The sequence below is a fragment of the Mixophyes fleayi genome, chromosome 8, assembly GCF_038048845.1.
Source record: "Mixophyes fleayi isolate aMixFle1 chromosome 8, aMixFle1.hap1, whole genome shotgun sequence".
Lineage (NCBI taxonomy): Eukaryota > Metazoa > Chordata > Amphibia > Anura > Limnodynastidae > Mixophyes > Mixophyes fleayi.
Genome location: NC_134409.1, coordinates 37,785,232 through 37,797,392, shown reverse-complemented (window position 1 = coordinate 37,797,392; position 12,161 = coordinate 37,785,232). Strand labels below are relative to the sequence as shown.

General features: G+C 39.5%; 1 protein-coding gene across 2 annotated transcripts in view; it reads left to right on the top strand.

Annotated features, from left to right (window-relative positions):
- BTBD8 (BTB domain containing 8) overlaps window positions 1-12,161 on the top strand; it is a 61,826-nt gene that overhangs the window by 23,395 nt on the left and 26,270 nt on the right. For both annotated transcript variants that reach the window (XM_075182382.1, XM_075182381.1), the window contains exons 8-11: window positions 2,765-2,853; window positions 3,070-3,172; window positions 5,877-6,059; window positions 8,151-8,288. In XM_075182382.1, the coding sequence (XP_075038483.1) occupies window positions 2,765-2,853; window positions 3,070-3,172; window positions 5,877-6,059; window positions 8,151-8,288 (513 nt within the window). The remainder of the gene's footprint in view (window positions 1-2,764; window positions 2,854-3,069; window positions 3,173-5,876; window positions 6,060-8,150; window positions 8,289-12,161) is intronic.

Genomic DNA, 12,161 nt, shown 5'->3' with positions numbered 1-12,161 from the left:
AATTGCTGATTTTCGGCAATAGTAATAATAATGCCCCAACTGTACTATTAAATGGTCTTTTTCTAGGGCCATGTTTCCATAAAGGATGAGTTCTGAGGACAGAGGGTTGCAGAAGAACTTGGGTTAGTTTGATTTTTAATTCCATATATAGTTAATTAGTATGTATGTGACTAAATAGCTCCTCTATCCAGCTCCCCAGGCAGCACTAACAATAGAATGTGCAGATGGAGTACCTGAATAGTGATGACACTATCTGGATTTTTGCCATTAGCTAAAAAAAATGAATTCCTTAACAGAGACAGTAGCTGCAGTGTCTGACACAGAGGGTTAGAGGAACGACACAAGCGTTGATGTTGGACAGTAAAGGAGGGCTAATATGACACTATATCTTTCTTTTAATATAATCTTGTCTGTAAAATATAGTAGGCAAATGTTCTTACTTTCATTAAATAGCATAATTGATGAAACATTGGGATACCTCTGTGGGCAATGCATGTGAAAGGTTATACTTTTTATAAAGTCTATATAATTGCAAGCAGTACATTGTAATGGCATGTAGTGTTCCAGGGCATCATATGGTGCTGCCACCCACCACCAAGTCCAGTGACAAGGCTTGCATTGATAATAGCATGTGAATGATATTTATTCTAACGCTGGATTATGCACCTCTAGTGCGTTATGTAGAGTTTGATCGAAGGGTCTTCAGCTTTCTATTGGTTCGGCATACTATGCAAATTGCGGCTTTCTTTTCTGATGCAATTTTACATCTGCATTTTGACGTAAATTGTATCCAACTCTACATCAGCCCTTAATCAGGAGTTTCTTGTAAATGCTGCATGGACAGTGACCACAAGGAAGGGAATAGTGTTTATAGTGTGTTCTCCTGCACAGAGACCAGTGATCTTTATTCCACATGAAGTGTATACTGCTGTAGAATTGGGCTTCATCTTAGGCTCCGGGATGACTGCACAACAATCTGCAGCTTCATGTACTTTGTACCAGGGAGTTGACTAGTAGCTATCAACATATTGTCGCTTCCAACTACGCAACATTGCACGTATCCATCCCTTTCTCACTGGCCTCCCCCACTCCCATCTCTCCTCCCTCCGCTCTATACACAATGCGGCCGCAAGACTCATCTTCCTCTCACGCTGCTCCTCCTCTGCCTCCCCTCTCTGCCTTGCCTTACACTGGCTCCCCTTCCCCTACAGAATCCTTTTCAAACTCCTCACCATCACTTACAAGGCTCTCTCCCATTCTACAGCCCCTTATATCTCTAACCTCCTCTCCATTCACACTCCTGCTTGCTCCCTGCGCGCAACCAATGATCGCCACCTCTCCTCCACTCTTATCGCCTCTTTCCACTCCAGAATCCAAGACTTCCCCCGTGCGGCCCCTCTTCACTGGAATGACCTCCCTCGTTCCATCCGTCTCTCTTCTAATCTGTGCTCCTTCAAACGCCCTCGTTCCATCCGTCTCTCTTCTAATCTGTGCTCCTTCAAACGCCCTCGTTCCATCCGTCTCTCTTCTAATCTGTGCTCCTTCAAACGCGCACTCAAAACTCACCTCTTGCTCAAAGCCTACCAACCATCCACTTAACCCCCTCATCTCCTCCGCTCGTTCTTCCCTCTCTCCTCTCGGCCCCCCTCTTCTCTCCCCCATGCCTCAACTGGCTCTCCTTGTGTCTGTTCTGTTTATCCTCCCTTAGGATGTAAGCTCGCATGAGCAGGGCCCTCTTCCCTCCTGTCTCCATACCTGTTCTTTTGCTCTGTCTTTATTGCATTATCCTGCCTGGAGTTTCTGAAGTATTGGTATTATTTGTTTATTGTTCTGTACTGTTTCACCCTGTATAGTCTACTGTTTGTACGGTGCTGCGGAAATCTTGTGGCGCCTAACAAATAAATGATGATCATAATATCAACAGCATCCTGCAAATCAGCACGTTTGTACTGTGTAATCTAGCATAAATAGTGGAAGTAGTTGTGGTGATTTGTTATCGGTCATATGGAAGACAGATAGTCTCCCCTATGAAAAAACTCGTTGTGCTAAGCACAACTAACTAGTAAGGGTAATTAGCTGTGACGAGATTCCTGGTTGTGGACATGAACCTCATTTTAAGATCAACTACTCCACATCACTACAAGCACAATCCACAAATCACAACACAATCTGCTCTTCCCATTGCTTTGTCCGTCTGTGCTCCACTGCCAATTCTTTTTCAACTGACAGCACACATTAGGTCTGTCAAAAGAGGGTCATCACGATCCACTATGCACTTCAGAAAGACCCATGTTGTTGGTATTGATACATAGAGTAATAACTTGTGCTGTAAACGTAGACTACATAATGGTCTAGCTATATGCCATCTGTAAGATGCAGTATTCTTTTGTTTTTGTTAGAAGTATAATTCTCCATTTTAAATACCTCAAATTTTAGTATGTAACCAGAATTTGTATTTGTTTTCTAGATACCCTGCTCTTTGCTTTGCTAGTAAACATCATGTTGGGGGAGTGTTTGACTTTGAGAAGTACAGATAGTCTTTGTTTCCTTATAACAATAATCTTGTTTCTTGAACAGAACCTGTAGGAAGGAAACTATCTCATAAACAATCTTGTTTTCTCAACATATCAGAGGAACAACACTATTTGCACATAATGTTTACTATATAGATTTCTGTTCCTAAATGTCTAGGATACATTGCTGTAACAGGGCACAGGATTTTTTTATTTGTTTTTAAAATGCTTTTTCATTTCTTTTGTTTCAGCCTACAGTTGGAATGCAGCAGTCAGTTCTAGAATGTCTCTCTATCGCTTATTCCGTGGGGGAGGAACCTTTATATACCTCGTGCATGAGGTAAGTAGACCTCAACATCTCATGGTACTACTGTAATATAGATCTAACAGACATGTCCTCTTCACTGTTCATTGCCCGAGTCTACATAGTGGTCGTTCCTTCGCTGGGATCCTCTTGTTTTGTACCAGGGTAACCACTCTGTGCATGTTTATGGGTTCAGTGTCTATTATTAAAATATTTGAATGTGCTATGACTATTTCTTGTTTAATCACTTAGGTGGATTGAGAAATATTTTGTGAAATGTTGGTCTGAGAGAAGCTTTGCCAATTTGCCTGTGGATTTACAGAAAAACTGCTTTACTCTTTTGGTTCAGTCGCTTGTGAGTACAAATGAGCTTATTTTATCTGTATTGTCTGTCACTGTTTTCAGCAGCATTGTTTTGCTGGTGCTAGAGTGGGTGACGGGAGGGGGCGACGAGGTGTTAAAGTTTCACTTTGGCAGTCCATGTCATCCATGCTTGGATGCTTTTGGCCACCCCAGAAGATGAGGTTTTCTAATATATTAAATTGGACACAGGCAGTGATGCGTGTAGTTACCGTTGAAACATAACAAGATTTGTCTCGTCTCCTATAAACACTGCTAAATCCTATTGTTGGGTAATGTATAAGGAATTCTGCAAGCATCAGATATTGCAGCAGCATGCTGAAAATGACTTGTATAATAGTGCAATGTCAGAGATAATGTACATTTTGCTTATTCAGCAACCGCTGTTCACTGAGTTTAATCAAATTATCTGTAATTTATTTATTCCGGCCAAATTGTAAATTAGCTGCCAACTCTGTGATTGTTTCCGTCCTTTTTCTTTTATATAGGTCAATGTCTCCATGATTAAAGTCAATTCTCTGTAGATCAGTCATTTTAAGGCCAGTGTTAAATGATGACTGACATGTTTTAGCATATGCTGCAGTGATACTGTTATAATAGCACACAAATAAAAATTATTCTGTATATGTGTGTACAAGGTGGCTTCTCTTTGTTTGTCACATATTTAGTGTCTTACACCATGCTCTGTAATGTCAAATAATTGTAAAGCCTTTTCATAATTACAAATAAACTGCATAAGTACACACTCATTTTGCTAAGCTACCCATCAGCACTGCCTTCAGTGGTCCTGTAATTATATTGTTTGGAGTCCACATCTGTACAATTAGTCTTCCCTGATATTTTTTTTTCTGTCGTTTTTCTTCTCTTTCCCTCTCTTTTCATTCTCTTGCTCTCTCGGTCAGTCTTTATCTGTTTCTATCTTTCTCTTTCCTCTCTGGTTCTTCTCCCTCTCTCCCTCTCTGTCTCTTCCTCTCATTCATTGCCTATCAGCAACAGTGATTCAGCTGCGTTGGCTTGAGCAAACAGCATTGGGGGAGGGAGAGACTGTATGACCCAATGCTGGATAAAATCTGGAAGGCAGGTGCCAAAATTACCATTATATGTGAATAAATATTCAGAGCATGGCTGGGCACACACTATAGAAAATTTCTCCCGATTGCAGTATTGTTAATAATTTTCCCAACGACAAAGTCCCGATCAGCATGCTGATTCCTATGTACACACTATAGTAGATCGTTACTCTGCACACCCCTTAGAGATCTATGGACACTGCCGGTAGTCAGTGCATAGACATTGCAGAATTGGAACCACATTGTTCCATCGTTGAACGAGATTTTTAGTCCGGTTTTCAAATCAAACTATACGATGGGCTTTGGAACGATGATTATTCATCATTGGAGCGTACATACTAATGCGATATCCAGCCGAACGATCTTTTGTCGTGTGATTGGCCCGATAATCGGGTGAACAACCTGTAGTGTGTACCCAGCCTTAGTCCACGTCCATGGTTATCACGCTTGTTAACCTATGATTAGAACGGCAGTTGCTGGCTGGAGTTTATGGGAGATTGTTAGTTCAGATACTTTAGCTGCAGACAAAAGAAAGCATATTAGGGCAAGTTATCTGGTGAAACAGCTTGTTACATAAGAGTTTAACTACTTACCGACTGCTAACCAACTTAATGTATTTTGCTTAGTGTGAAATACGCTAATGTGTACTGAGCATGCTCACAGAAAAGGCACCTGTATGCAGACCCGTAAGCACCAGAAACTTGCGCCTCTCTACGACTTGCAAGATAGGAAGGGGCAGATAATCATAGGCAGAGTACAGTAGGGGTGTGCTCTCACGAATGAGTCTGACCTGGACACAGACGGATATACACCTGTTAGGAGCCATATCTCTTGAAGCTGATGCTGGTAATCTTCATTAGCACTGACATATTCAATGTTAAATGAATATGTCAATGAATCTTATTGTAGCAGCATAATTCATTGTAGTTAGTCCCCACGTGGGGTGTAACCACTGCTAGTCAATTTAGAGTGGCTTCACTCTGGTTGGTCAGAGTGTGGGGTGAGAATCTGACAGGCCGCCAGCCCTGTCCGTAGAATTGCGGTAAATTCTTGTCGCTGACTTTTTTTATATATATATATTTTATTTATTTATTGTACTGCATTAAACACCAGTTGTCATCCTCAAGATGATTGCCATCTTAACAACGTTATGATGCACTTAATACCATACCATCATGCTTTAAGTATTCACACCCAGTTACATGCATATACACGTAATTGTGTGGGATGAATGATTGATTTTTTGCTAAAGTTCATTTTGAAGTAAAGTACATTTAATTTAAAATAAATGCGTTATATGTCAAGTTGCTGTAGAATGTTTCATATTTTATCTGTAAACAATTTGTTAATCGACAAGCAGCATAAGTGAGATGAACATATTTAATGAAAATAAGCATGGGTAAGAGACACTAATGATTGTGTTCTGCTGTCTGGTAAGTCTGTCTTGTGAGACATCCTGCAATTATTCATGTCACACTTCTATAACAACGCTATGTGGCCACACTGTGAATACAATATATCAGAGGATATACACTATGAATAAACCAAACATTGTAGGGTTATTTTCGTTTAGATTTCCTACATAATAGTTAGCCCTCTCTGACTGTCACAATAACCTTTGTTCTCCAGTCCTACAGGAATGCAGCCTTTCTTTTGATGGAGAGCGACAGGCTGATCAGCAGTCTTCCTGGGGTGAAGTGGGCAGACAGGGCAAGGAGTTTGGCATTCGAACTACAGGAAGAATGTGTGAGATTTATAGTGACAAATTTCTCACAGATAATAAGAAGTGAAAGCTTTGCCCACTTGTTACAGGTAAAATACATCTTACCCTTCTGATCTTTGTATTTGTCAAGCCCTGTTTTTCACATGGTGGAAGATTAAGTGTACAAATAACATTTTCATTATTGTTTTCCCCTTTATCTACTCTCTGGAAGTTATTAATTCTCTTAACTCTGCTGCAGGGCTGTAGTAATATAAATCTTGGGATGAGATTCTTGAGCAAGACTGGAGGCTAGATTTACTAAACTGAGGGTTTGAAAAAGTGGAGATGTTTCCTATAGCAACCAATCATATTCTAGCTGTCATTTGTTTAGTACATTCTACAAAATGACAGCTGGAATTTGATTGGTTGCTATAGGCAACATCTCCACTTTTTCAAACCCGCCGTTTAGTAAATAATACCCCTGGGAGTGTGTTCTGTTCTTCCATCCATTTGCTAAACAAAGAGGAACTTGTATATGCACATCCTGTCTCTTTAAAGGATTTGGTATCCCCAAACCCTAATACCACTCACCTTCTTCCCAGAATACTCATTGGTATTACATAGCAACAGTGCTTATGAGAAGATGGATAGTTACAGAAACATTTCAACACAGGGGGACTTCAACCACTGTTAACATACCAGCTGCTAGCACAAGAAGTACACATCTCACATTTATGCTGTTATAATATTCAGTTCATGTCTCCACTGATGACCTAGAGAGGTGGGAGGGAGAATAGTTTGTATATGATTTACAACAACATTAATGTGCTAAATGCTTTCCTCACATTAAAGAACTCTATTTCATATTCTCAGTCGGTTACCCATACAATATAGTATTTAGCAAACATGCCTGAGCCAGAGAGGGAAAGGTAGATGGCCTACATCCCCTCCCTTCATCCAGACAAAAACTACCTCCATTCCGAAATACCGTACCCCTTTGATACTGGTCATGGGTATCTGAAGGAGTTTAAAGCATTTAAACACGCTTGACCTAAACACGAGGTAAACCATATAAGGAAAATAAGCCATGTAGATGGGCCAAATTGTATTTATCTGCTATCAACTATTTTTTATTTAACTTATTTTTTAGCTTGCTGTGATCTTCTTAATGCTGCATTGCTACCTAGAAAAAAATGTTTCCTAAGTTGGCCCCTTTCCTCTTAATCCATGCAGCCATTGTTCCCAGGGCTTCTTTATTTCTAACTCAGACGCGTACGTACACTCACACTCACACACACACATCATTGGCTAGCTGGATTTGCCATCATAAATAAAAAAGAGTGCTGTTGAGATCAGTCAACTTTTTGAGTGTTCTTACTGGTCCACATTAAGCCCACACAAACCATATTGCCTGCTGTAATCACCCTGTGGGGCCAGCTGAACTCAAATAGAAGTATTGAAATATTTTTGTTTCTGGAAATATTTGGATTTGATTAGTAAGCAGAGTGTGTGATTTGTCCCCATAGAACCTGTACTGCAGCCTGGTGCTATTCATTCTTGTGGAAACTAAGCTAATTAGTGTACCTAATATAGTGGACTTATGGGCCTCCCATATGGTTGTGCGACTTAGGTCATCTGATATATTTATATTAGATGTTTATTCCTAAATAACAACATGTAGTAGTGTATATAATTTACTTTTGCAAACAAAAGTTATTTCAGGTGATACAGATGAACTGTCCAAACTATAAAATTGGCTTGGACACACTGGTCACGAAGGGGTTTATTGTGGCTGTGATTTCTGTGTGACTTCTACTCTTACCCACCAAGCCATCTGATGAACACAAGTTGGTTTCATTGACCATACACATGAACTATTCACACTAGTTGAAGCCTGAATATAATGTATTTGTTACAGTTGTACTTGCAGCTCCATTAATTGTTCTGTCTATGTTGCTTGACAGTATTTGCTGACCTATTCCTCCCTTCCTATCTCTTACTTGTTGTGTTCACAGGATTAAAACCCTGCCACACTCAAACAGGCATGGCTTTTATTGAGGTCACACTTTATTTTGGTCTATTCAGTTTCAGTGGCTCAATTAGTTTCATTATCAGCACCTTACCAGCATTTTTCTCCAACATATCAAATTTCTGTCCTCAGAAATAAATTAACAGCGATGCATTTCTTCTCACCCATTTAGGCCCAGGGGATGAGCAGCCGACCATATCTTTTAGAACATGTTTTTAATGAAATTGAGAAAAGCGTTTCATTTCAAAACTGCTCCTTTCTGTTTATGGCTCTGGATGAGTTATTAAATTTGGCATCGGAAAATAAAATGGTAAGTGTCCCTCTGCTCTTATTTTGCTATATTTTATAAGAGTGGGCTGCACAAACTTTCTCCTTTGGGTAATGCCTTTTAAATACTACATGATGCAGTAATAGTTCTTATGTGTGAGTGATTTATTCAGCCATCACTAGCAATTACAGAACAGCAAATAGAATTCTTTAGTATGATTTTTCCCTATGTGTCTTTACGATGGTACACTGAATCGTACAAATCGGCTTGCTTTGACAGTCCATGAAATGTCTTTCAAGTTTTAAATTACCCACAAGACACTGTTTGCCATAATATGCATCTATTTTTATTTATATTTTAAGAACACATTTTATTCAAGTGGAATGGTGCCACCTGACATTTGTTTGGGGGGCTTTTCAACAACTTTTATTCCGTTTTCAAATGTAATCCCCCCAAAACACATCGCTTATCTCCGTGCAAGTAGCTACGATGTATATAATATATATATATAATACAGTAGATATAGTTCAGTTTGGAGAGCTTTACAGCATGTTTCCTGTAAGTAGAGGAAGGGAGGGATATAAGCCTTGTTGTTGTTTTTGTTGTTATTATTATTTAAATCTTTTACTTATAGGGCGCCACAAAGTATCCGCAGCGCCATACAGAGTACAGACAGTGAAACATACAGGGTAGAACCATACAAAACAATAAACAAAAATGCCAGGACTCCAAAGCTCCCAACATAGCCTACACATTGAGGATGGAGCAGAAGAATAGGTAGAGAAACAGGAGGGAAGGGGGCCCTATTTGTGAGAGCTCACATCCTAAAGGCAGGGGAAACAGACATGAGGCACAATGGGGAGATAGAGGGGATCAATTGCAAAGAAGCGAGTGGCGGGATAGGGGAAGAGAGTTGGGAGAGCAGGTTAGGAGGAAGGCTGGTAGGCTTTGAGGAAGAGGTGAGTTTTAAGTGCCCCTTTGAAGGGGCACAAATTAGGGTACAGTCGCATGGAGCGTGGGAGGTCGTTCCACTGGAGAGGGGCATCCCGGGAGAAATCTTGAGTTCTGGAGTGGGATGAGGTGATCAGCGTGGAGGAGAGGCCGATGGTCATTGCCCGAATGTGATGGGATGTGAGTGCAGAGGAGGTTGTCAAAGGTGTCGAAGGCTGCTGAGAGGTGCAGGAGGATGAGCAGGGAAAACTGGCCCTTAATTTTAGCCGAGATAAGGTCATTAGTAACTTTGGCCAGGGCGGTCTCAGTGGAGTGGAGGGGGGGTGGACGAGAGTTGAATGTAGCAAAAAGGCGGCAGGATTGGAGCACTGAGAAGAAATGAGGGAGTTGAAGAAGGATTGTTTGGTGAGGGACGGGGGGGAGCTGTAGGAGGAGAGGATAAATTTGAAGTGGAGGAAGTCGGACAAGCAGTGAGATTTCCTCCAGAGTTCTGGTAATGTCTATTGCCTACACACAGTGAAGACAATATTGGACTGAAGTACCCACCAGAAGGAGTTCTAAGGAAGGTCCACCCTAGAGTGCAGCCCCAATTTTTAGATTACCCTAAAACATTATATTATATTTTATTAATATTAATAATAATATAATATTATTATTATGCATGCAGCTTGTGCCACACATATTATGGCCAGTAGTGACCACATTCATATATGACCACAAATATCTTTTGATTGAATGGCCCAAACGTTCCCCTGTTGGTTCTTGAGAGCTGTTAGCCGCCTCTGTTGTTATAGACTGATAGAGCTTCTGTTTCTCTATTGCTGCCCTGAGCTATCTGCATGTTTCACACTTGTGGCTTTACCAATAGACAGATAGGCATCTTAAACGGTCCCTGCTGTCTGATAGGGTGGGGGCTGATTGGCGTCCATCAGAGGATCTTCCAGCAGTCTTGTTTGACCAAGGCCATTTTGAGGGCTGAACCAATATACGTGAGAATACAACCTATACATTCACTAGGAACTAGAGAACTTGGTGTTCCAGTGTTGTCACAATCTGCAGATGACAATAAAACGTATGTGCTTATCTGCCTAAGTATAGGTTTAGTCCATAAAATAGTTGTCTCCACTATGTGTAGAAGACATGGGACACTTTAACATGGGACAAAACAACAATTGAAATGTCATCCTTATACAAAAGTGCTTTTGAGACAATAGTGGTGTCATTCCTGGTCTTACATTTCTTGTGAACGGTGAGTTCTACAAGTCATTGTTCATACAAACTAATAAACAATATCTGTTCTAATCAATTTATAGCCACATGCTCCTGAAAGTGAAACAAATATTGCCCAAAGAACATGAAAGGAAACCTTGAGACACTTTTTGGCCAAGTAATAAAAAACTTACCTCTTACAGAAATATTAAAAGCAGAGTTATAGTATCTACAGAATGAAGCCAACCACATGAGTTTGCATGCATATAAAACAATGGGGGAAAAAAACTCCACACCACTATCCCACAGAGAAGTAAGTACTCCTGTTGTGAATGGAAAATACAAAGAAAGCTGGAGAGATAAGGTAGCATACAAAACAGTTCATAGATGTATTAGATGTATACTGTAAACACAATGGAGAATATTAACATTGAAAAGTGAATATATTTATATTGTGCTGAGTCCTTTTTATATTTTTTCCTTTTCTGGCCTTGAGCGGTTTGTGTCCATTTAATATCATCATCATCATCATCATCATCATCATTTATTTTATAGACAATCATAAACTGATATGTCCACTGAGTAATATCCTTTAGATACTTTTGTGCATTTAGGTGGCTTCAGTGAACCATAACTGTCTCTGAACAAATAATGTCGTAACAGTGTTTGTTGTGGTTTAATTAGAGAATAGGTGGAGCCCCTTTTACAAATAATTAATGATGTCTATAGTTTTCATATTCCTCTGTGTAGAGAGTTTAGCTCAATAAACTAGATTTCTTTTTAAATATTTGTGAACACAGTGTATGTTATTCTTTGAATTACTGTAGTTACGACTGGGCAAGTGTACTCCCTTGGGCAGAGTTTGCACACAATAAACATGTTCTTCAATTTACAAACAAGACATTTCTATTATTGTCTTGGGTAACCATTCTCAACTTCCTACTGTTGATATTGTCATCAAAGCATCTGGAAGGAAACCCATGACTTGGCCAAACCATAATCTTGCTTCTGAAGGGAGCAAAAACCCCTTAACTTTTTATGTCTGAATCCCAAACCTGTATTTGGTGCATAACCCCAATAATTAAAATTATATAATTACAAATAAGGTGTAAAAATCCACCTGCAAACTCTGCCCAATGCCGATTCTCCAAGAATCCCGTTTGGAGTTCTGTTTCCTTGTCCTAGCTTGCCCCCAAAATGAATAAAAAAGTTTTGTCTCCTATAAATAGTAACCGTAACATAAAAAGTGTATTTTGCATGTTTATTATTCTACTTATGGACACTAAGGAGTTGCAGTTTTAAGACTGATGTTCCTTTTGCTTCAATCCAGGCTATATTTTAGATATTCATACTTTATCTACTATACAGTCATCATCATCACCATTTATTTATATAGCGCCACTGATTCCACAGCGCTGTACAGAGAACTCACTCACATCAGTCCCTGCCCCATTGGATCTTACAGTCTAAATTCCCTGACATACACACAGACAATATTATTAAGCATGTCTATATATTTTATATAATATTAGATTACATTTTATTTTCTATTCTTTATACTCTTATGTTAGTAGTACTAATTATATGTTAAAACATGATTGTTTGTTTTTTATACATAGTTGGTACATGATCAACACATCTTTTCTCTTTTGTTAGTTTTCTCTTCTCTTTTGTTGGTTTGTAAGTTAAATTGTTCACTGCACATAAACATAATGATTTAAGAGCCCTTATTTCTGCAACTGTGATGTGTGTCAA